The 26,521-nt window shown below is 42.2% G+C and overlaps 1 protein-coding gene across 2 annotated transcripts; it reads left to right on the top strand.

Annotated features, from left to right (window-relative positions):
• Positions 1–519: 519 nt before the first annotated feature.
• Positions 520–25,085, top strand: LOC121289109 (volume-regulated anion channel subunit LRRC8B-like). 2 transcript variants are annotated; one of them, XM_041208153.1, is made up of 3 exons: positions 520–619; positions 14,372–16,486; positions 24,441–25,085. In XM_041208153.1, the coding sequence occupies exons 2-3, from the start codon at positions 14,381–14,383 to the stop codon at positions 24,507–24,509; spliced, it is 2,175 nt and encodes a 724-aa protein (XP_041064087.1). In that variant the 5' UTR covers positions 520–619; positions 14,372–14,380; the 3' UTR covers positions 24,510–25,085. The 2 variants fall into 2 exon arrangements, with proteins under 2 accessions (XP_041064087.1, XP_041064086.1); XM_041208152.1 differs by having other exon boundaries at positions 24,437–24,766.
• The last annotated feature ends 1,436 nt before the right edge of the window (positions 25,086–26,521 follow it).

Genomic DNA, 26,521 nt, shown 5'->3' with positions numbered 1-26,521 from the left:
GACCATAGTTTGGCCTGCATTGGGAAACCAGAAAAATGGGAACAAGGGAGAAAAAATTTCTCTGACTAAATTTTTTTCCTTTTGGAGTTCTCAGGGAAATGTAAGTCTTTTGTGGACATTGGCACACCAAACTGCCTTCACTCAAAGAAACAGAATGCATTCACTATTTAAATCTAAGCTGAGGTCAGTGAGCCTTATCGCTATGTTTAGTTTCATACTTGAGGTCACTGGGGACTTATAATAGGGTGACATCACAATGACACTGACATCACAGTGAATTAATCAATAGCTGAAGCTCCACAGCTCCATCATCTAAAACAAATCCGGAGGACACAGGAGTTAAGAGAACAGGCGAAGTTAATTCGAAACTATGACTGACATCAACCCACCAGATCAAACACATGTTATAAAGTTTTGAAAGAAGATTTTTTTTTTGCTGTTTTAACCACAATCTGTACCACAATGCTGCAGGGCAGCTTTCGAATTCAAACCACAGTTGGAAAAAGTCCTCCTGAGCCCCTGGAATAGTACCTGCTACTCCTCACCTGATCCTGAAGAGTCCCATAAGAAAAAATAGCCCTGATTTCCCAGCCTCTCCACATTTTAAACAACTACTGAGGTAAGTCTGCCTGACTTTGGATCAAATGTTAACATATTCTCTACATTAAGATTTTATTTGATGCTATGAGCAGGCATCTGATGAAAGCATAGTTATGTTCATATCAGATATATTAATCCTGGCGAGCAGTACGATAGGGTATATACAATGCGCAAGACTGACAGTTGGTTATTGTGATGTCACATCAATGCTACTTGCAATCTTTTATTTCTGCAATTATTTTCTCCTGCAGGACGAAAGATGATATATTGGCAGTGGTGTGATATGAAATAATTGGAAAACAGACTTGTGCTAGCTTCCACTAATTAAGATATTTATCTTGTTGCATTATTTCCTTGACATAGCCTCTAAATAAATCCACTGCTGGCATGCCAACTTGGCTCCTTTGGTGGGGCTCTTGGCTCAAGCTAGGAATTTGAGCTGGTAATCTAACAGTATGCCTGAGTGTAGTACTAAAGGAGTGCTGCACTAGAAAAGGCTCCTTGGCACTACAAGAAGCTAACTCTGATCCTTCCTCGACCATCACTTAAAAAGGAACAGATTAGCACTCCTTATCTCATTATTTCTTGAGGGATCTAATATACAAAAATGCGTACAAAAGCTTCTATCTTCTGTAACTTGAGGTAATCGAAACACTGATTTCTGTGTTCTGACTTGCACCAAATCCTGTTCATCCATCACCCATGTACTTGCTGACCTACTTTGATTTCTGGTTAAGCAATGCCGTGTTTTTAAAATTCTCACCCTTGTTTTCAAATCCTTCCATGATCTCACTCCTCCCTATCTGCATGATTTCCTCCAGCCCCGTGACTGTCTGAGGTATCTGGGCTCCTCATTTTCTGTCCAACTGAGCACCCCCAATTTTAACTGTTCCACCATTGGTAGCTGTGCCTTCAGCTGCCTGGGTCCAAGCTCTGGAATTCCCTTCCTTCACCTCTGTCTCTCCACCTCTCTATTTCTCTTTTCTCCTTTACGACGCTCCTCAAAACCTATCTCTGACCAACGTTTTGATTATCCTCCTTAATCTCCTTATGTCACTCTGTGTCAAATCTTACTTTATAAAGTTCCTTTGAAGCACCTTGGGATGTTTTATTATTTTAAAGGCATTATATAAGTTGTTGTAGCTGTATTTGTCTACAGAACAACAACTTCAAAAATCATAGATAAAAACAAAAATAAAAACAAAAAACTGCGGATGCTGGAAATCCAAGATAAAAAATAAAAAATACCTGGAGAAATTCAGCAGGCAGGTCTGGCAGCATCGGCGGAGAAGAGTATAGTTGACGAGTACAGAGGACTCAAAACGTCAACTGCACTCTTCTCCGCCGATGCTGCCAGACCTGCTGAGTTTCTCCAGGTATTTTTTATTTTTTAACTTCAAAAATCAAGTGTATATGAAAACACTTTCGAGACATGTGTGGTGCTGTGCATATGCGAATGTTTCCAACAAAATTAAAGGTTTGCTATAATATTTAACCAGTTCACCTTCCATTCGACACAAAGCTAATTTTCCAAATAGCCTTGTCAGACCTGAACTAGGAGAAGTTTAAATCTGAGTAACAGTTGAGGGAATTTAGAATTAAGAACATCACCTACCACTGCCTTGGCTTTTGGCTTACATATTACTACAAAAAGTGGAATAGGAGGGGTTCCATATGGTATGCTGAATTATGTGGCTTTTGGAGCAGTTGTGTAGTGTCCCTGCCTCTGAGCCAGAACCTCCAGGTTTCAGTCCCACTCCAGGACTTGATCGCATTGATAACGCAGCCAAACTGGCTGAGTATCAACCTGTAAATTCTTCCAACACACACCAACGGTAGGTGGTAAGTAAAGGAGCAATTCCTGGTCTGCCATGTGATGGAAAGAGCATTGCAGCTTCTACTATCACTATCCGTAGCTCCGGACTACAACATGCATGTAACTCAGAGTTGCTGAGTTAACTATAGCACACCACCACCATATCTACAATTGTATAGAATCTACAACCAGAATAGGGCATTTAGCCCAACTGGTCTATGCCAATGTTTATGCTTCACACAAGCGTCTTATCACTCCTCCTACTCTCACCCCATCAACATAACCTTCTATTCCTTTCTCCCTCTTCTGGCTTTCTAGCTTCCCCTTAAATGCTTCAATGCTATTCACTTCAACTACACTTTGTGGTAGCAAGTTCCACGTTCTCACCATTCTCTGAATAGAAACATTTCTCCTGAATTTCCTGTTAGATTATTAGTGACTATTTTATAGTTATGGCGCCTGGTTTTGCACTCCCCAACAAATGGAAACATCTTCTCTACATTTACCTTATCAAACTTCTTCATAATTTTAGGTCATCCCTTGGCCTCCTCTCTTCCAGAGGAAAAAATGTTCTGGAATGTAACTCTAAGTTAGCTCATTTTGAGTTTGAGCTGTCGTTGCCACTGACAAGTCTCCCTCCACACACCCTTTGCCTTTAGGCTTGATCTGGTGTTGAGTGAACAAGATATTAGTGCAGGAGAGGGCTTTCGATGTGCTTGTGCATTCTATTTGGGGGGGGGGGGGTGCAGTGCTGGTGCAGTGGTCAGCATTTTATCAGTGATGTGGTAGTGGGCTTGCAGGGTGGAAGTATTAGAGCAGAAAGCTTGTACTAAGTGGGCAATGATACAGAGAAAGAAGGCATTCGGGCAGCAGGTGTAGAGTTAGACTGGTAGGTGCTTTGTATTGCAAAACTGAGAAGACTGGAACTCTGGTTCATATTGAGAGTTGGCAAGAATGACAAGCTGTTTAAAATAGTTTTATGATACTGTTGGCCGCATGAACGCAGCGCAGTTAAAATAGAGGTCGATATAGTTGGCAGCCTAAAGCATACTGAGGACCTAAGGCTTGCTCCCTTGCCCCTGATCTTAATCTAAGGATTTGTTCCATTTCTAAAGCACTCTAGAATGCATTGCTCAGTACAAGATATTTACTTTCTCATTAAAAGTAATTACACTGAAAGGCACTGTGCATGTGTCATTTGGTCTTAACACAAATTGCTAATTCGCTGTCACTGGGTCAAAATCCTGGAATTCCCTTCCTAACAGCACTGTGGGTGTACCTATACCACATGGGATTGCAGCGATTCGAGAAGACAGCTCACCACCACCTTCTCAAGGGCAATTAGGGATGGGCAATAAATGCTGGCCCAGCCAGCGACCCCCATATCCCATGAATGAATAAACAAAAACTCCATATAAAACTTTTCCAATCATCCTGCACGCTTCACCATGAAGAAAATTCTTCACCCTTGTTCTATTGTTTTTTAAAATAGATGTTTGCAGTCTCTAACTTCCTGCCTGCTTTCTTTTCCTCTTGGGATGCCCCTCTTTCCGGCCTCTCCCACATTACCACATGACCTTCATTCTCCAGCTCAATCCTGATATGCCGTGTCCCAAAATGCATTTACAGTGCTGAGCCGTTGGTGATGTCCGTCTCTTAAGGAGTAATCAATTTCGCAGATATGATAGCAACAGGATGCAAAATATTTCCTAAAATATCACTCCATTCTGGCCAGTCCATCAGCAAACTGCATCTGAATTCAGCTGCAATTTCATTACTTCCCTTAATGTATTTTAAACTCCCGTTTGTGCCATCCCATTCTACACATGGATACCTCCAAATCAGACAGCAGAACCTAGATCCCAGGCCTTTGTTGATCCCCTGACCATTTTTACAATCAGATGTGTTTTTTGAACTGCTTCCCTGTGACCATTTGGACTGCCTCATTTGTGATTTGTGTACCTCACTTTTGAACACTGCCTGATCACTCACTCATCTCTGTGCTCCTTCTCAAGCTCTCCTTGTACATTATCTAGATCAGAGACACATTCCTTGTTGATGGATATTTTCAATTTTAACCCTGTAAGCAGAGCTTGAGAATTAACAAATCCTGTTCATTGGATAAATTTGAATACTTGGACACCTTGGTGTCCCAGTAAAAATTAAATAATACAGTGCTCACTTTGGTTGCCAACAGTTACTGTACTTTGTTGGTGCCTAACACTCACCTTATTAGGAGATTTAAAATAGGATGTATAATTTACCATATTAGCTAACATGTAGCACTAGTTCTTCACATGCCCCAATGTCATCAGCTTACAGTGTACCGGTGGATGGTGTTCATGTACTTGCTACATGTGGTGTTATAATACCTTCAAAATTGTGGTGGAACTTGGCACATTTTTGTTGAATATCATTTACCTTTGTGTTAGTAGAGAATTAAATAAACAGTACCTGTCATTGAAATTATGCGATGTGATGCTGGGGCCATCAGTGCTACGCCAATGCCCTCTCCACCTTCTTGGCTCTGGTTCCTTGTTCCCTCTTACTTCCACAGCAACCCTCCCATTCTTTTAATGTATCACTCTTGGGATGTGGACGTCGATGGAGAGGCCAGCACTTATTACCCACCCCTATCTGCTCTTGAGAAGGTGATGGGAGACATTTCTTGAACTCTTGCACTTCACGAGGTGCTCCCATCCTTATTCCAAAGCTATTCCCCTCTCTTGCTCCTCTCCCAGCTGGTTCAAGGAGCCCATCACTTTCACCTCCCCTTCCTGTTCCTTCTTTTCTTTATTCCTCAACTTACTAACATAACCAACATGGTTCTATCTCTGGCATCAATTGCCCTCACGTACAATATAACCATCATCTCCCCAGAACAAACTTTGTAACCTTGCCCCACGCTACCTCAGTGATCTTTGTCTGGCCTTTGACCCTTCTTGCACTTTTTGCTTCTCAGACTCTGCTCTATTCTTTGATTCCCCATCCTTTATAACCCACCATTAATAAACATCCTTTTGGAACTCCCTGGCTAAATTGCTTTACTCTTCCCTGTTACTGAACCTTTGGTTTTCCTGCCACAGAGTAAGAAGATGAAGGATTTAAACCCCTGTCTAGACAGTCCTGGTCAGTGCAGAATGGGGCTCTGCCTCTGTACTCTGGGTTCACATCCAGTAGGGGCACTCATGTCCAGGGGGTTTGAGGGGTCCCTATACACCTCAAGATATAGATTGTGGGTTGTTGGTGTTGGTGGGCAGGAGGACGGGTTAACCATTGACGTACCTGTTGGATCTGACAACACGTTCCTCCATTCAGCTGATGAGCTTCCTGTGTCCTGGGGATGAAAGCAAAATACTGCGGATGCTGGAAATTTGAAACGAAAACAAAAATAGCTGGAAAAACTCAGCAGGTCTGACAGCATCTGTGGAGAGGAACACAGTTAACGTTTCGAGTCCATATGACTCTTCATCAGAGCTAAAGAGAAATAGAAATTGAGAGGAAGGAGGTGTTATAAAGGCTACCTCTACTTAAAATAGATAAGGTGCCAGGACTGGATGAGATACATCCAAGGGTACTGAGAGAAGTGAGAGTGGAAATTGCAGAAGCGCTAATGATAACCTTTCAGTCTTCCTTAGACATAGGGGAGGTGTCAGAGGACTGGAGAATTGTGAATGTTACACCCCTGTTTGAAAAGGGGTGCAAGGATAAAGCTAGCAACTACAGACCAGTCAGTTTGACTTCAGTGGTAGGGAAAATTCTGGAAATTATAGAACGGAATAAAATCAATAGTCACTTAGACAAGTGCAGAATAATTAAGTTCAATGCAGAGAAGTGTGAGGTGATTCCTCTTGGCGGGAAAGATATGGTAAGACAGTATAAAATAAAGGGAGAGTCTCTAAAGGAGGTGCAGGAACAGAGGGACCTCAGTGCATTTGTACATATGTCATTGAAGATGGCAGGGTTAGAGGACTAGAATATAAAAGCAGAGATGTGCTGCTGAGACTTTATAAGGCTTTGGTCAGACCACATTTAGAATATTGTGAGCAATTTTGGGCCCCGCATCTCAGAAAGGATGTTCTGGCCCTGAGAGGGTTCAGAAGAGGTTCACAAGAACGATCCCAGGAATGAAAGGCTTAACATATGAGAAACGTTTGAGGACTCTGAGTCTATACTCGATGGAGCTTAGAAGGATGAGGAGGGATCTGATTGAAACTTACAGAATACTGAAAGGCCTGGATAGAGTGGACGTGGGGAAGATGTTTCCATTAGTAGGAGTGACTAGGACCCGAGGGCACAGCCTCAGAGTAAAGGGAAGACCTTTTAGAACAGTGATGAGGAGAAACTTCTTTAGCTAGAGAGTGGTGAATCTATGGAATTCATTGCCACAGAAGGCTGTGGAGGCCAGGTCATTGAGTGTATTTAAGACCAAGATAGATAGGTTCTTGATTGGTAAGGGGATCAAAGGTTATGGGGAGAAGGCGGGAGAATGGAGTCGAGAAACTTATCAGCCATGATTGAATGGCGGAGCAGACTCGATGGGCCGAATGGCCTAATTTCTGCTCCTATGTCTTATGGTCTTATGGCATGTTGAGAGAGTAGTTAATAAAGCATTTACTGTCTTAGGCCTTATTAATAGGGGCATTGAATACAAGAATGAGGAGGTCATGTTGAACTTGTATAAGACACTAGTTAAGCCTCATCTGGAGTACTGCATCCAGTTCTGGGTGCCATACTTGAGGAAGAATGTGAAGGCATTGGAGAGTGTACAGAGGAGATGATTCCTGTAATGAAGAACTCTATCTATGAAGATAGATTGGAGAGTTTGGGTTAAAAGCAAAATACTGCAGAAGCTGGAAATCTGAAACAAAAGCAGAAAATGCAGGAAAAACTGAAGAAATGTCATACGGACTTGAAACGTTAACTCTGTTTCTCTCTCCACAGATGCTGCCAGGCCTGCTGAGTTTTCCAGCATTTTCTGTTTTTGTTGGAGAGGTTGTGACTGTTTTCCTTGGAGAAAAGAAGGCTGAGGGGAGATTTGATCGAGGTATTCTAGATCCTGTGGGGTATGGCCAGGATAAATAGTGAGAAACTGTTCCCATTCAAGAGAACATCAAGAACTAGAGGGCACAGGATCAAAATAATCAGCAAAAGGAGTAAAAGTGATGTGAGATAAAGTTTTTTGACCCAGAGGGTGGTTGGAGTCTGGAATGAACTTCCTGAGAGGGTGGTGGAGGCAGGTTCGACTGAGGTATTCAAAAGGGAATTGGATTGCTACCTGAAAAGAGAAAACGTACAAGGTTATGGGGATAAGGCAGGGTGTGGGACTAGGTGGAATGCTCTTTTAGAGAGCCAATGCAGACTCGATGGGCCGAATGACCTCCTTCTGCACTGTAAAGATTCTGTGTTACTGTGACACCCCACCATTTACAGATAGAACATCACCACCTGCTATTGGCTGAGCCTGTTTTCAGACATTATCTGCTATTGGCTGAGCCTGCTCTCAGACGTCATCTGCCATTGGTTGAGCCTGCTCTCAGACACCATCTGCCATTGGTTGAGCTTGCTCTCAGACACCATCTGCCAATGGCTGAGCTTGCTCTGACATCATCTGCCATTGGCTGAGCCTGCTCTCAAATGTTGTCTGCTATTGGCTGAGCCTGCTCTCAAATGTTGTCTGCAATTGACTGAGCCTGCTCTCAGGCATCAATGGCAGATGCTGTAGCCTTAAATCTAGGTAGTTTTGGAAAAGGATAGAGGTGGACTGGAAATAAAGGTCCTAAATTGGGTGGAAGGCCGATTTTGATATAAGACAGGATCTGGCCAAAGTGGACTGGGACCAGCTACTTGTAGGAAAGTCTACATCAGACCAGTGGGAGTCATTCAGAAAGGAAATATTGAGAGTTCAGGGCCAACATGTTCCCATAAAGATGAAGAGTAGGACCAACAAGTCCAGGGAACCCTAGATGTCAAGGGATATAGAGGATTGGATAAGGGAAAAAAGGAGGCTTATGGCAGATACAGGGGCTGAAAACAGCAGAAGCCCTAGAGGCGTATAGAAAGTGTAGGGGATATTTAAAAAAGTAATGAGGAAGGAGAAGAGGGGGCATGGCAAAGCACTGGTGGGCAAGATAAAGGAAAATGCCAAGGCTTTTTATAAATATTTTAAGGGCAAGACGAAAACCACGAAAAGAGTAGAGCGCATTAGGGACCAAAGTGGCAATCTGTGCGTGGAGCCGGAGAACGTAGGTGAGGCTTTAAATGATTACCTTTCATCTGTATTCATTATGGGGAAGGACAATGTGGGTGTAGAAATCAGGGAGGGGACTGTGATATACTTGAACAAATTAGCATTGAAAGAGAGGTGGTATTAGTGGTTTTAGCGGGTTTAAAAGTGGATAAATCCCCTGGCCCAGATGAGATGTATCCCAGGCTGCTATGTGAAGCAAGGGAGGAGGTTGCAGTGACTCTGACACTAATTTTCAAATCCTATCTGGCCACAGGAGAGGGACCAGAGGACTGGGGGACTGTGAATGTGGTACCATTATTCAAGAAGGGTAGCAGGGATAAACCAGATAATTACATGCCAATGAGTCTAACATCAGTGGTAGGGAAACTATTGGAAAATATTCTGAGGGACAGGATTAATCTCCACTTGGAGAGGCAGGGATTAATCAGGGATAGTCAGCGTGGCTTTGTCAGGGAGAGCTCATGTCTAACAAATTTGATTGAATTTTTTGAGGAGGTGACTAGTTGTGTCGATGAGGGTAGTGTGGTCGACATAGTCTACATGGACTTCAGTAAGGCTTTTGACAAGGTCCCACTTGGGAGAATGATCAAGAAGATAAGAGCCCATAGAACCCAGGGTAATTTGGCAAATTGGATCCAAAATTGGCTTAGTGGTAGGAGGCAGAGGGTGATGGTTGAAGGTGGTTTTTGCGATTGGAAGCCTGTGACGAGTGGTGTACCACAGGGATTGGTGCTGGGACCCTTGCTGTTTGCAGTGTACTTTAATGATTTAGACCTGAATATAGGAGGTATGATCAGTAAGTTTGCAGATGACACGAAAATTGGTGGTGTGGTAAATAGTGAGGAGGAAAGCCTTAGATTACAGGATGATATAGATGGGCTGGTAAGATGGGCAAATCAGTGGCAAATGGAATTTAATCCTGAGAATTGTGAGGTGATGCATTTTGGGAGGACTAATACAGCAAGGGAATACACAATGAATGGTAGTACCCTAGGAAGTACAGAGGATCAGGGGGACCTTGGTGTACATGTCTATAGATCCCTGAAGGCAGCGGCACAGGTAGATAAGGTGGTTAAGAAGGCATATGGGATACTTGCCTTTATTAGTCGAGGCATAGAATATAAGAGCAGGGGGGTTATGTTGGAGCTGTATAAAACGCTAGTTAGTCCACAGCTGGAGTACTGTGTACAGTTCTGGTCGCCACATTATAGGAAGGATGTGATTGCACTGGAGAGGGTGCAGAGGAGATTGAGTGAGATGTTGCCTGGGCTGGAGCATTTCAGCTATGAAGAAAGACTGGATAGGCTGGGAGTTGGTTTCCTGAAAGCAGAGAAGGCTGAGGGGGGTCTTGATAGAGATATACAAAATTATGAGGGCTGATAGGGTAGACAGGAATAAACTTTTCCCCTTAGCGGAGGTGTCAATAACCAGAGGGCATAGATTGAAGGTAAGGGGCAGGAGGTTTAGAGGAGATTTGAGGAAATTTTTTTTCACCCAGAGGGTGGTTGAAACCTGGAACACACTACCTGAGGGGGTGGTAGAGGCAGGAACCCTCACAACATTTAAGAAGTATTTAGATGAGCACTTGAAATGCCGCAGCAGACAGGGCTATGGACCAAGTGCTGGAAAATGGGATTAGAATAGATCAGTGCTTGATGGCCAGCACAGACACGATGGGCTGAAGGGCCTGTTTCTGTGTTGTATAATTCTATGACTCTATGACTCTAAAACAACTCTGGCTTTGGATGCCTCTGGGTTTCTTTTAAAAAATCAATGTTGCCTCAAATACAACACAAAGAGCCTCCTTACAGTGGCGCTGACTGGGTCACAGGACCTGACGTTACATGAAGGGAGCCGATGCGCACGATGATGCGCACTGCATGGATGACAACAGGTCACGATGAAGATGGGTGGCGATGAAGACGGGTGGCGATGAAGGTGGGTGGTGATGAAGATGGGTGGCGATGAAGGCGGGTGGCGATGAAGATGGGTGGCGATGAAGACGGGTGGCGCTGAAGGTGGGTTGCGATTAAGATGGGTGGTGATGACGTGTGATCATGAAAACAGATGGCAATGAAGTGAGGAAGATGGTGACAAGGAATGACTCTAAGGATGAAATCGCGACTTAAATCGGGCAAAATGGCCCTAATACAAAACAACTTTAAAATGAAACAACTTAAAGTGGGGCAAATTAAAATGAGGGCTCACCGTACAGTTAGCACCTGCCTCTCCAGAGTGGTTTACTCACCTGAACCCCAACCTGGCCCAGTTAAACTGGGACTTCAGTTTCTTTGTGGTGGGTTGGGGTCTGGCTTCCCATTTTTTACAATTTAACTGCTCCGCCCCACTACACTTCATTCCTGTCCTGCTTGTGCTGGGGTTAAATCCCTGCAGGGTTAAAATTCCACCCCCAAGTGCACCTGTGAAGAAATTCATATTGTCCTTCTAGATGGTAATGGCGCATTTGGAGGTTGCAGAAGGATATAGATAGGGTGAGTGTGTGAACAAAAATCTGGCAGACGGAGTATAATGTGGGAAAATGTGAAATTGTTCACTTTGGCAGGAAGAATAAAAAAGCAGAGTATTAATTAAACAGAGAACGGCTGCAGAATTCCGAGGTGCAGAGGGATTTAGGTGTTCTAGTGCATGAGCCACAAAATGTTGGTATGCAGTTACAGCAAGTAATTAAGAAGGCTAATGGAATGCTAGCCTTTATTAAGAGAGGAATTGAAGGGTGTTATGCTTCAGTTATACAGGGTATTGGGTGAGACCACATCTCGAATATTGTGTGCAGTTTTGGTCTCCTTATTTAAGGAAGGATATTGGAGGCGCTTCAGGGGAGGCTTACTAGATTGATACCTGGAATGAGCAAGTTGTCTTATGAGGAAATATTAGTCAGACTGGGCTTGTTTACCCTGGAGGTTAGAGTCGTGAGGTGTGACTTGATTGAAGATCCTGAGCAGACTTGACAAGGTGGACGTGAAAATGATTTTTCCTCTTGTGGGTGAGTTCAGGACTAAGAGACACTGTTTTAAAATTAGGGGTCACCCTTTTAGGACAGAGATGAGGAGAATTTTTTTCTCTCAGAGGGTTGTGCGACTTTGGAACTCTGCCTCAGAAGGTGGTGGAGGAGGTGTCATTGAATATTTTTAAGGTGGAAATAGATAGGTTCTTGTTAGGCAAGGGAATCAAAGGTTATCGGGGTTAGATGAGAACGTGGAATTCAAATCACAAACAGATCAGCCATGATCTTAATGAATGGCGGGGCAGATTCGAGGGGCCGAATGACCTGCTCCTATTTCGTATGTTTGAATGTGCTTATCGCCTATTGGGAGTCTTTAATCCACAACCTACTAGCTCAGGAACAAAACAGTATCAACTGAACAAAGCTGACAACCTTTAATTAATTACTCAGCATTCAGAACAAAAGACAAACACCCTTAATTATGAACTATGTCAGAGTAAGCAGATTAAAAACACACTGACAAAGTTTTCTTTTTTCTATTTTTGCAACAATTGCAAGATATTGATGTTTCTTTATAAGTTATTGGTGTGATCTTGCTTACAATATTATGTACAATTCCAGCCTCCTTTGACCAAACTGCCTGGCCATTTTAACCAAGCGTATGCAGTTCACCATCCTTAACTGAAGCAACGAGGGTGCCTCGAGCCGACCTGTCTTGGTGCAGGAATCATTCCTTGCACGTTATTCACACTTTCCAATTTCATCCCCTTAAACTCCACAAATCTCTGCTGCACCACCACCTCTCTCAATGCCTCCACTGACTCATTTGTCATGTTGCTTTGGCTGATATTAATTTTGGCTGAACTAAAATTTCCTCTAATTAAATATTGGGAAGATTATTTTCTTTGCTGCTCTGCACCAACTCAGCTCCCTAACCACTGACTTGATCCATCTCCCAGCAACTCTCTGAGGCTGATCAAGACTTTGGCATCCTACTTGACCTGGAGCTGAGCTTCCTACCCTTTATACTCTCCATCATTTCTACCTCTGTAACATTGTCCATCTCCACTCTTGCCTCAGCCTACCTACTGCTGAAACCCAGACATTGTGACAGTTTTCACTTAATGCTGATCAAGACTCCAAGAACTCTTTCATCTTCAGGTCACATCATTTTCTTTCTGTTTAAATGATGATCCCTTTGCAGAGTTTTTTCTTGTCCCAGTATGAAGCACATTGCATTTTTCCATTGTGAATTTCATCTGTTTCCTGTCTCCCCCATCCCAATTACATTCAAATCCTTATGCAGTTTATACTATTCAATTTTGGAGTTATGCCGGATATCATTTAGGATTTTATTCCTATCTAAGTGCTCTATGATTTAATTTTCAATAAGGGCTTGACAGCTTTACCCACCATGTAGTTATCGCTTCCTGGGCCAATTTTGCCACAATCTCCAGTCCCCAGATACCTCTCTAGTGTTCAACGATTTCTACATTGTGTAAGAGTTCCTGCAATTTCCTCCTCTATTTTTCTAAGGATCCTCCCGAACCCATATGAAAATGATAAACCTGCTGCCAGTCTGATCCTTTCCTCCCCACACCTTAACATCCTCACCAACCCACTTGCAATGTCAAATTCGCCTAATCCTAATGTTTAACCTAATTCAGACCCTGAACTTTATCCTAACCCTAACCTTAAACCTAATTCTAATCCTAACCTTCATTTTAACTCTAACCTGAACCATTCTCCAAACCCTAACCCAAACACTAACATTTATTTTCATCAAACCATTATCCTAACCTTAGCCAAACACTAACTTTTATTTTAATCTAACCATTATCATAATCCTAGCCCAAACACTAACCTTTATGTTGATCTAACCATTATCCTAACTCCAGCCCAACTCTTATCCTAATCTTAATATTTTTACAGTATCAACCCTAACTCTAACCCTAACCCTTATCCTAACTCTAGCCTTGACCCTAACTTGAGATAAATCTTGAATACTTTTGCAGGATTTGGAAAAGTTCAACACAAGAAAAGTTAATGTCTTTCTAGAAGAATTAATTTGAATTATCAGGGAAATATAAATTAGATTTTTATTTGATAAATGCAAGGCTTATAAATTCTTGATCTTGTGTGAGATTTTAATCTTGTCTATCTAAAATATGTCTTTTGGGGGATTTGAAATAAAAATGATCACTATTCTTTATATTTCCTGAAATGACTACAAATGTAACTTGTGTTTAAAATTATAGCTTATCCTTAGTCAAACTAGACCCATATTTTATTAATGGTACTAAGTGACCACAGTGAAGTTTAAATTGATAATCTAGTTTTAAAGAAGAATTGACTTTGACACTGTCAAATGTTCCTGTGTAAGGATAGAATTCCCTTCAAGTGACTGTGTGAAATCTTTTGACCATGTTTAATTCCCGCTTCGAGACTGCTATGTTACCTCCTTTTGCCGGGAGGCTCATCCAGGATTTTCTAAATGATGTTAATGGGAAACCCTTATTGAACAAGTATCCAATTGCTCCAGTAATCTAGCTCAGGAATGATAAAACCCACCCAGAGAGGGAGCAATCTAATCTGAATGTCAGTAAGATCTGAACTCTCACATTTATAATATGAAGACACTTGGCCACCCTGGCTTAACCAAGGTACAAAGTGTGAATTCATATCTTTAACCAATCTGTGTTTGAAATTGCCTTTGTTTCTTTCTGCTTTTGCTCCACAGGCTACAGGGATGTTTACTGTGTCCGAGTTCAAATGGTTGACAGATCCTCAGACAGCCTACCGCATATTAAAACCATGGTGGGATGTTTTTAGCCATTACATCTGCATGGTGATGCTCTTGATTTCCCTGCTAGGAGGAACACTCCAGATTGCTCAGAATAAAATGTTATGCCTTCCTTGCAAGGTGGTTGTCAATGAGTACTGCAAGGCCCCTTGGGAGAGTAATATTGGTACTTCAGTAAATAATACTCCTGTTCTAAGTGGAATAAAGAACCTTCTCGACAAGCAGCAGTACGCATACATTGATGCTGTGTGCTATGAGAAGCAGCTTCATTGGTTTTCCAAGTTCTTCCCCTACCTTGTGCTCTGGCAGACGCTGCTCTTTTTGATTTGCAGCAACTTTTGGTTCAAGTACCCCAGCACCAGTTCAAGGCTCGAGCACTTCATCACCATTCTGCACAAGTGCTTTGACTCACCATGGACAACACGGGCATTGTCTGAGGCAGTCGAGATCAGTGGCGAGAAGCAGTCTTACCGCAAAGCGAAGCAAATATCCAGACTATCTTTCTCCAACTTAAACTTTGAAATGGGTACCAAGTTTACAGTGAGCAGAGTGGAGCCCAATCTTACCGATGCCACCGAAAGAACTATCCTGGACCGAAAGGAAGGGGAGCAAGCAAAAGCCATCTTTGAAAAGGTGAAGAAGTTCAAAGCACATGTTGAAGAAAAAGATATTGTCTACAAGTTGTATATGAGACAGATTATTTTCAAAGTGATTCTATTCATTCTTATTATTTCATATATTCCCTATTATATTATTGAGTTGCATTTTGATATCAATTGCAATGTTGATATACAGATATTTACAGGATATCAACAGTATCACTGTGTCCATTCCTTGTCAACTATATTCAGAATCTTAGCATCTTTTTATACAATACTGGTTGTGTTACATGGATTTCTTAGTGTCTATAGCCTATACTGGATGCTCAGACGCTCACTGAAGAAATATTCTTTTGAAACTGTTCGTGAGGAAAGTAGTTACAGGGACATTCCAGACATTATAAATGATTTTGCTTTCATTCTTCACTTATCAGACCAATATGATCCACTTTATTCAAAGCGATTCTCAGTCTTCCTCTCAGAGGTCAGTGAAAACAAGTTGAAGCAGATTAACCTTAATCTGGAGTGGACAGCAGAAAGATTAAGGTATAAACTGCAGAAGACCCCTCAAGACAAGATGGAGTTGTACCTGTTCATGTTAAGCGGACTCCCAGATGCTGTCTTTGAACTGAAAGAACTTGAAGTGCTAAAATTGGAGCTCCTAACTGAAGCCAAATTCCAAGCAGCAATGTCTCAGCTTACCAACCTTAAGGAGTTGCACCTTTACCACACACCAACCACAGTGGAACCGCAGGCATTGAATTGCTTATCTGAAAATCTACAAACATTGTACATCAAGTTCACTGACATGGATAAAAGCCCACGTTGGATATTTAATCTAAAGAATCTGACAGAACTTCATTTAGCTGGTAACTTAAAAATGGAAAAGAATCACTTTGTGTCCTTAAGCGGACTTGAGAACCTAAAGAACTTAAAAGTTCTATACATGAAAAATAGTCTTCCTCACATTCCAGCAGTGGTAACTGGGTCAGGACTCCCCTTAAACAAACTGTCTATTGATAATGAAGGTACCAAACTAACTGTGTTCAACACATTGAAGAATATGATAAACCTCACAAACCTTGAACTCCTTTACTGTGACCTAGAGCGCATTCCGCATTCTATTTTTAGCTTGTACAATCTACGTGAAATTGATCTAAAAGGCAACAGGCTTAAGACAATAGAAGAAATTATTAGTTTCCAGCATCTAAAATGGCTTTCTTGCCTTAAACTTTGGCACAATGCTATTGCATATATACCAGTGCAAATTGGGACACTATCAAATCTGGAGCAGCTGTACCTTAACAATAACAGAATTGAAAGTGTACCACCACAACTTTTTTTATGTCGCAAATTACGATATTTGGACTTAAGCAATAATCACTTGACTTCTTTTGGCGATGAGATCGGTAATCTGAAACATCTTCAATATCTTAACGTATCCAACAATAATGTAAGTGAATCCGTCTATAGTTATTGTCAAAGGAATCGTATTGTGCAATTGTGTCAGTTAATTTATTTGAAGATCTTTGGCCTCTGGCCTTTGCATGATGTATGAATCCACAGATGCTAATTCACCTGCCATTGTATCATTTCTATTCTTGAATCTGGCTGATTTCTTCATTGCTGCTAAGAGTAGCCAGTGTTAGATTAGCTGCATGGTAGAACTCTTGCCCAGGGTCATTTGTTCAAGTCCCACTTTATAGAGAGATGAGCACAAAATCTAGGATGATACCTTAGTGCAGTACTGAGGGCGTATTGCACGGTTGGAGGTGCTTGTTCTTCAGGGGAAATGTTAAATGCAGGTCATGTCTTCTTTCTCAGGTGGAGGTGGCACTACTTCACAGAAGAGCAAAGGAGTTTGCGCTCGTGTTCCAGTCAATATTTATCCTTCAACAGCAGTAAAATTGATTATCTGGTCATTATCATATTGCTGTTTGTGGGAGCTTGCTGTGCGCATATTGGCTGCCTAATTTATAATAAGGATTACACTTGAAAAAAGATTTCATTAGCTGTAATGCACTTTGTTCACGACCATTCAGACACAAGATTGTGACTTAAGGCTCTACCCCAGCACTTCAGCACTTTCTATGTTGAAGCATTAGGAAGAAACAACTTGTCAGACGGCTGAATTTTCAGGCTTTCCATCCAGCAGAAAAGGGGTAGTCGTGCCCAGAAGATTCGGGGGACTGACCTTTGCTCTGTTCCCACTGTTCCTCTGGCCATTTAAAATGCAAATCGGGGTCCTATAACATACAGCAATGCAACTGGTTGGAGTGTATTGGGCTACTTCAATCAGTGACTGGCCTGAGGAGCTTAACCTTGTATCCAAATCCCTTCATGCCCTCACCTCTGCCCATCCCTGTAACATTCTCCTGCCTTGCAACTCTCTGAGAACTCTACGTTCCTCCAACTCTGGTCTCTTGCTCATCACTTTTGACCCACAATTGGCAGCTGTGCCTTCGGCCCTCTGGGCCAGGTGCTCTGGAATTCCCTTCTGAACCTCTCTGCTGCTCCACCTTCTTCATACTCTTAAAACCCATCTCTTTGGCTAAGCTTTTAGTCACTTCTTCCTAATGTCTCCATTTTTGGCTCCATGTTGATTTTTTGCCTTGGTACACATTGTGAAACAACTTGAGGCATTTTTCTATGTTAAAGTCACGGTATAACTCTATTCCTTATCTACCAACTTCATCACTCTCCCTGGCAACTGTCCGAAGATTAAACCAGTCTGTTCACAATCTTGGTGGCATATTTGACCCCGAGATGAGCTTCTGAACTCAAATTCATGCCATCACTAAGCTTGCCTATTCCCTTCCCCGTAACATCACCCAACATAGCTGCTTCTCAGCTCATCTGCTGGTGGAACCTTCATCCATGTTCTTGTTACCTCTGCACTCAAATATTCCAACACATTCCTGACTGGTCTCCCACACTCCACCATTAGTAAAATTGAGGTCATCTAAATCTCTGCTGCCTAAGTCTCAACTCATACCAAGTCCCGTTCACCTAACACCCCTTGCATGCTGACCTACCTTGACTCTAGGTCAAGCAAAGTCTTGATTTTAAAATCCTCACCCTTGTTTTCCAAATCCCTCCATTACCTCACTCCTCTCTATCTCTGTAGTCTTGTCCAGCCCCAAAACCCTCTGTGCTCCTTTAATTCTGGCCTCTTGAGCATCCCTGATTTTAATTGCTCCACTATTGTTGGCCACCACTTCAGATGCCTAGGCCCCAAGATCTGGAATTTCATCCCTAAGCCTCTCTCAATCTTATCTCACTTTCTCCTTTAAGGCACTCCTTAACTCTTTTTGACCTATCTTTTGTTCACCTGACCTAATATGTGCTTATGTGGCTCGGTGTCATATATTGTTTTATAGAATAGAACAGTAACAGAAGGAGGCTATTGACCCTTCATGTCTGTGTTGGCTCTCTGAAGGAGCAACTCACCTAGTGCCACTACCCTATCATTTCCTGTAACCCTTTTCAAATAATAATCCAACTCCTTGAATGCCTCAATTGAACCTGCCTCCACTACAATCTCAGGCAGTGTATCCCAGGTCCTAACTGCTCGCTGCATGAAAAAGTTTTCTCTCATATTACCAATGCTTCTTTTGCCAATTACCTTAAATCTGTGCCATCCTGTTCTCTCTCCTTCCACCAATGGGAACTGTTTCTCCCTATCCACTCTGCCCAGACCCCTCATGATTTTGAATACCTCTATTGAATCCCCTCTTAACCTGCTTTTCTCTGAGGAGAGCAGCCACAATTTCTCCAATCTATCTACGTAACTGAAGTTCCTCATCCCTGGAGTCGTTCTTCTGAATTTTTTCTGCAGCCTCTCTAATGCCTTCACACACTTCCCGAAGCATGGGCCAGAATTTTCCAGCCCTCCCGCAGAGGGTTATCCACAGTGGGGCCAGCAAGCCATTGAAATCTCTGTTCACATCGGCAGGACCAGAATATCCCACTGACGTGAGGGTCTGGAAAATTCCGGCCATGGTGCCCAGAGCTGGATGCAATATTCTAGTTAAGACTGAACCAGAGTTTTATACAGACTTAACATAACCCCCTAGTTTTAATAATGCCCCTTTGAAGCACCTTGAGACAGCTTACTATATTAAAGGCACTCTGTAAATATAAGTTGTTGTTGTTGTTGTTGCTCTCACACCACCCATCCTGTCTCCTTGAGATTGACATCCTAGTATCAATAAGTAGCCAGGTTAGGGGTAGCTTTCTGCAATGGCTGGAACAGAATGCTAAAAGCTTTTACAAGATATGTCACATTGAGTGGAATGAACATAAAGGAGTCTTTCCTATAAGAGCAGTACCGTTCACGAGCAATAAATAACCATTTTCCACTTAGCGACAATTTCCTTATGGCATCGCATTTCCTATCTGTAGACGAACAAGAATATTTGATCTTGTTGTCCCAGTTGTCTTTCCCCACTCATGACTGTTCAATTAAAAGCTACAACTTGACAACCATTCCCTTATCCCTTATACCGGGATGGTGCAAGTGATTCACATCGGAAACCTTTGGTTTATTAGAGAAGCTTCATGGGGACAAAGACTTTTCATCATTGCAAAGAGCTGGAAAAACAGCAGAGTCTGATTCTCCACCCAGAACAAGAGCCAGAAAAAAGGACTGTGACTTATTGCCAACAGAGCTGTACAACAATTAGAAATTATTGTTGCATAAACTTTGACTTTTATTATTGTTTCCTCGTATTGTTCTCACTGTATGTGTTTTTCTCTTCAAAGGCTTTGGTTATGTCTTCTGGACTACTTCTGTCTTTTTGCACAACCAAAAGCTGTTATCAGCTCAGCTGCCGTTCTGCTCCTTGGGTCAGAAATGTACTGGCTCCCATTTCCTGAACTCTGGTTTGGATTCCTTTAGCACCTTTTGCCCTGGTTCATGAGGAGCCTGGAAGGCCTGCCTCCTGAGGCCCCGGATGTTGTAAATTTGTTGCTGCCGTGATTTTTTTTTTCTCTTCCTGTCGCTTCTTAATCTGGCCAAAATTCCTAGGCAGAAGTTCAAGTAACGTATTCCACACAACTCTACAGTTGCAATTGACTCAATTATGGTAAAATGACATGCAACTCCCAGCCCACCCTCCTCAAAAAAAAACTGGTAATGTTTGATATTGCATTGAAAATTTGCCAACTTCAATCTCCATTGTCCATTCAGTCAACAAAAACATCAACCGTTTTCAACAAAAGTGTAATTGAAAGAAAACATCAGCACAAATTCTCATAGCATTCGACATATTGAGGTCACGATACATGAGGGAGATGATACAAGATCCAAAGCATTGAATATCTTAACGATACAATGGGTCTCACGTGGCAATTTTCAGCCTTTCTGTCATGTGCTGTTAAGCATGGAAACAGAGAGAAAAATGTGTTTATTAGACAGCAATTGAAGGTACACCAAGTAATGAGGACAGCAAATGGGATGTTGGCCTTTATTGTAAGGGGCATGGAATATAATGTAGATATGTTTTGTTACAACTGTACAGAGCATTGGTGAGATCACACCGAGAGAGCTGCATACAGTTTTAGTCTCCTTACTTAATGAGGGATATACTTGCATTGGAAGCAGTTCAAAGAAGGTTCACTAGGTTGATTTCTGGGATGAAAGGGTTGTCTTACAAGGAAAGGTTGGGCAGATTGGGCCTGTATTCATTGGAGTTTAGAAGAATGAGAGGTGATCTTACTGAAACATATAAGATTCTGAGAGGGTTTGATAGGGATGATGCTAAGAGGATGCTTCCCCTCATTGAGGAACCTTGAACTAGGGGACACATTTTCAGAATAAGAGGTTTCCCATTCAAGGCTGAGATAAGGAGGAATTTCTTCTCTCAGATGATCATTAATCTTTAGAACTCTCTCAAGGCTAAGTTAGACAGATTTTTAGGAACATAGAACATAGGACAGAGCAGCAGTAGGCCATTCGGCCCTTCAAGCCTACTCTGCCATTCCCTAAGATCATGGCTGATCTGATTGTGGTCTCAATTCTGCATTCCTCTCTGCCCCCTATGACCCTTGACTCCCTTGTCTATCAAAAATCTTTCTAACTGAACCCTGAATAAATTCAATGACCCAGCCTCCGCTGCTTTCTAGGGAAGAGAATCCCACAGACTAGCCTCTGAGAGAAGAAAATTGTCTTCATCTCTGTTGTAAAAGGGTGACCTCTTATTCTTAAACTGTGTCCCCTGGTTCTAGTCTCCCCTACAAGAGGAAACATCCTCCCTGTATCCACTTTATCTACTTTGATCTACAAGGAAGTCAAGAGAAATGGGGGCAGGCAGGAAAGTGGTGTTTAGGCCACGATCATATTAGCTATGTTCTTATTAAATGGCAGTGCAGGATCGAGGGGCTGAATGGCCTAATCCTGCCCCATTTTCTTATGTTCTTATGAACCCTGGCCTCCCATGTTGCGAGTGACAATTCTACCACAGCGCCGAGCTACCAAAATAAGCAGTTCCAATAGAATTTTTTTTTAATTATGAAAGGTTTTTGATAGGGGGGCGGGGGTGGGGAAGAGAAAGCTTATTTCCTCTGGTTGAGATCTTTAATTAAACTGCATTCAATTTTGAACTGTAATAGAATGATGAGAGAGGTTTTGAGTAAAGACTAAAGCCTTTTGAGGCTTGTCAGATCATGGGATGTTTTGCCACAGGAAATGGGCTGATGAACTTCCTTAAATGCCCTTAATGACTATAGTACTTTACCTGGTAAATTCAGTGATCACAGCTGAAGTAGCTGAGTAGATTTTTAATTTCTTATCCTGGCATAAAATTGGCAATGTGGATCGACTATCTGTTATAGAAACTGCCTGGTCTTAAGTAAAAATTGGACAGGTTCGCAGGGGAGTGGGATTAGTTGGGTAGCTGTAACAAAGACTCGTTGGTGCTGTACCAATCTATGATTCTACAATGCAGTGGTGATTTGCCCAGCCAAATAACAACGCAGGCAGTGAAGATGAATATCTACCCCTTCTTTTGTCTGTTCTGAGCTGAGATGCACCAACCAGTCGTCCATCCTACAGTCCATTCGGTGTCCATCCTACACCCAGGCCTTGTTGAACCCCTACTCAGATTCATTCAATTCCAGGACTTCTAAACTTTGGAACTACTTACCTCCCCTCAGTGTTATCGTCTTCTGCGACCTTCAGGTTTTTAAAATCCAAACATATGGCAGAATTTAATGCCCTCCACTGTTTCTGATGGTGGTGGAGGCATTTAATCATGTGGGAGGATAGCGACTGGGGACCAGGCTACATTCCCACCTCTGCCCTGATTAAATCCATGATGGGAAAGCCCATGGACGGTCTTCCTGTCCTGCTGCCAATTGAAGCCCTTAAAAGAGCAATTAATGTCCACTTAAGGGCTTAGTCCCTCTGCTGGTTGTATGAACTCATTGGCAGGTGGGGGACTCGCCATGCAGGAAGCCAGAAAAGCAAACCCTATTCTGGTTGTTTGCAGGCTTCCAGGGTGGAGTGGGTAAAATCCCTCCTTCAAATGGGCTCAATGCCTGATCGAGGGACCCAGCATTGGGAAGGGGGTGCCTACTGAGGGCCAGCCCTTGCTGCTGACCCTTCTCCTCCTCCTACTGCCAACCCCATCCTGTGACAACCATCCAGTCATCACTCACCTGTGGGCCCCTTGCTGATCCTGGGCCTTGGACAGGTGCATTACCAGCAGCAGCCACTGCTTCCCCAATGGTGCTGCTGAGCAATGTACAACTGATAGCCTCTGATTGGCCAGTTGCTCTCAGGGGGTGGGATTTCTGCCCCAGGATCCTTGGTCCCGAGGAATCCCCATCGCTGCCTAGATAAGTACTTGATTTGCACTTAATTCGGCAGACATTCCCAAAGGAGATGAGGTCTTGCTGACTCTCCAGCTGGTGGGCTAGGCTCCCTGTTGCTTCCTTTAAATATCAACCATAGTGTCATCTGCTCACCACTTTCTGATTTACCTCAGCCTTAGTTCCATCCTACACTATGGGCGTTGGTGAATATATTTTCTTTATTTCTAAAGCACCCTTTGACAGTGGTCAGTTGGCTCCCAGGTTTCACTGCATTTTCCTTTGTTCACCGGCAACAAGAGCTTCCTGCGGGTACTTCCAAATTTAACAATGGGAATCATTTTTAATGATCTCAACAGGCCTCTTGCCTGAAAGCCAACCAGAATGACAGGCTAACTGGAGGGCAGGGTCCAAAACAGCAGCGGTGGAGGGGGCGGGTGGCAGGGATGGAGGTAGGCAAACAGCAGTTATGTCTTATATTGTAGGGGAACCTAACATTGCGGGGGGATTTGGGAGGATTGGGAATTGCTGGAGGGGAATCAAACATTAGGGGAGGGTGTGTGTTTGTGTGTGAAGGCCAATCATGGTGTGTTTAAAAAGTAGGCCTGCTGGTTCTGAAAGAAACACTCCTACACCTCCTGACCCACAAGCAGTGCTGGAAAGGCCTTTCCCTCATGGATCCGGCACTTTATGTCTCTTTTAACCTGCCAGGATTCCTGAATTACAAAAAAAACATTAGTTAGAATGGAGGCACACTGCCTTCTTAAAAAGATTTTGGTGACTAACCCGCCTCGTGTGAGCATCCCCTGTACCGCTTCTATTATCTGCAAATTGGAAATGGGTTGGGGTTTGGTTTCCTGCTTTTTATTTTCCACCAGATGCAGTGAATAAAATTGCATCAAAGCATACAGCTCAGGAACAGGCCATTTGGCCCAATTGGTCTCCATAAGTGCTTATGGTCCACACAGGCCTCCTCCCACCCTAATTCGTCGCATCCTATCAACATATTCTTCTATTCCTTTTTCCCTCATGCATTTATCTAGCTTTTCCTTAATTGTAACAATTGTGTAGAGAGTATTGAATTCAGCCTTACAACCTGCCAAGAGTGTGTCTGTGTGTGATTCAAACTTATGACTGCGGGTTATTAGTATAATACCTAACCCCTGCATGCCCATTACAAGTGCACAAAAGCTAGAGACAGCTTTAGCTAACTTCCCCATCCTACCTGTTGGAGATGCTTCAAACGTCTGGTCAATGCTTTTCAAATAAAGTGACAGGATCAATGGCAACCAGTGATGCATCAACCTGAGATTCTGTTTTATTTCTTGGACAAAATAAATTTTGGAATTATAGTTGTGCATACTTAATTAATTTAAGGTCCTTTAATGCCACATCTGTTAGATATTATTCCAATGACCATTTGGAACTATTTTGTCATGATGCTTTTTTAATGTTAAACATTACATTATAGCTTGATGTGAAATTGAGAGGCATTTATGCTCCAAGTATATCTGTATCTAGTAAAAGTTACAGTTTGAAGCAATTATCCTAAGCTCAAATGACTCTTTACCAACTTGGTATTCTTTTACAGCTAGAATTCCTACCCAATGGACTATTTCAGTGCCACAATCTACGGACATTGCTGTTGGGAAAGAACAGCTTGACAGTATTATCACCTCTAGTGGGTGATTTGGAGAACCTTGTATTTTTGGAACTTATTGGAAACCAGTTTGAGATCCTACCTGAAGAACTAGGCCGGTGTAATTTTAAACCAAGTGGCCTTATTGTGGAAGAGTCAGTCTTTAATACATTACCAGCGTCTGTAAGAGAATATTTGCTAAAAAATGATTTAGAGCAAGTGTAATCAAATCTTATGCTAAAATCGGCTAGTGTTTGTCAAGAATATGGGAGGAAATATTCAACTACCGTCGTCAGTGAGGACTTTGGCTCATAGCCTCATGCATTTCTCATTACTGAAGACCAACAGATATCAGCTATCAGACAGTTATCTGTCAGGTATCCAGAACAACTTTGTATTATAAATAAATGACTAATTTAGATATGTAGGTGGATAAAACAATTCCTGAGGAGTATTAGAAGAAGAAGAGATCATTAAGTGGTAGAAAGGAAAAGATTTGAATATTGATCAAGAAACCAAAAGTGACAAATATTGTGATGTTGATTTAGCCACTCTCAGTATAAGCCGAATTAGCTTGTTGATTGACGCTCTTTGATGTTACTTTGTAGGAAATATAAATTTGCACATTGTACAGTCTGGGGATCTGTGGGCGAGCAGAAATTTTCAGATTTCCAAAATAAATATATAAAGTGTTAAATAAATGTAAAAATGCACTTTAAGGGATGGTTTCACATCCTGAATTGTGTTTCCTTTCAGATGAGTGCTATCATAGAATGGCCTACACCTGCTATTATTTCACAAGATTCAGCCAGTTATCAGGAGCCATGGGGACTATTAAACACGCTAAACTAACTCGAATGTCTATATGTTTCTCCTCACTCCAGTTTAGTTATTGAGTTTTTTTTTACTTGGAACATATGACAACGGAATGAATTTTCACTGCACGGTTTCAAAGATATATTTTGTTAGGATGTACTGACTTTAATATTTTTTAAAAGCACTTAATAAATATTTGGCATGTCACTTTCTTCGTACTGTTTAGAATAGCAAAGATTTATGGCTGTATGTAGGTTTTCACCTGATTGTTTAAGGTCAGGAGAGTAATACAACAATTTCTTCATTTCATTCTCCTCTTTCTTCTCCCCTTAGTTTCGCCAAACCCCACCCCCACCCCCACCCCCCAACCTCTTCTAAACAAATCACATTTTCTTGCACAAGTTTACCCAGCACTAATCTAGGGTAGGTATTCCTTCCTCAAATGCCATCTTCTCTTCTTTGGTGGGACATTCCATTGTTACAAGGCTCCCAGTTGAAAATGAAAGAGACTCAGATGACTGAGGTGTATTTGTCATGCACATGTCACAAACAGTAATGTTGCACAAACTCATCTGCTCAGTAAGCAATGATGTCACAAACAGTAATGTTGCACAAACTCATCTGCTCAGTAAGCAATGATGTCACAAACAGTAATGTTGCACAAACTCATCTGCTCAGTAAGCAATGATGTCACAAACAGTAATGTTGCACAAACTCATCTGCTCAGTAAGCAATGATGTCACAAACAGTAATGTTGCACAAACTCATCTGCTCAGTAAGCAATGATGTCACAAACAGTAATGTTGCACAAACTCATCTGCTCAGTAAGCAATGATGTCACAAACAGTAATGTTGCACAAACTCATCTGCTCAGCAAGCAATGATGGATTAAAGTTCCCCTTACTGCATCAGGTATCCCCACCTTCCAGCCCCGAAGCAGTTATTATGGGCAATTGTGGCTTCATACTAGATGCCAACTACATATAGGGTTATGAGGACTGGACTCAAGCCACATGGTTGGTGAGGAAACGTTATCCATACAAGCATAAGAAATAGGAGCAGCCTTAGGCCAGTTGGCCCCTCTGCCATTCAATAAAATCATGGTTGATCTAATTGTGCCTTAACTTCACTTTCCTGACTTATCCCTTATCCCTTGACTCCCTCGTAGATCCACACTCTATCTAACTCAGCCTCAAATATATTCAATGACCCAGCCTCCAC

The sequence above is a fragment of the Carcharodon carcharias genome, chromosome 16, assembly GCF_017639515.1.
Source record: "Carcharodon carcharias isolate sCarCar2 chromosome 16, sCarCar2.pri, whole genome shotgun sequence".
Classification (NCBI taxonomy): domain Eukaryota; kingdom Metazoa; phylum Chordata; class Chondrichthyes; order Lamniformes; family Lamnidae; genus Carcharodon; species Carcharodon carcharias.
This window is presented reverse-complemented; position numbering and strand designations above follow the sequence as displayed.

Excerpts from the sequence above, each read along its gene's own strand:
- LOC121289109 (XM_041208152.1), top strand. The coding sequence starts at position 14,381 with ATGTTTACTGTGTCCGAGTTCAAATGGTTGACAGATCCTCAGACAGCC. Across the intron at positions 16,487-24,436 it reads TTAACGTATCCAACAATAAT|CTAGAATTCCTACCCAATGG; the intron begins GTAAGTGAATCC and ends ATTCTTTTACAG.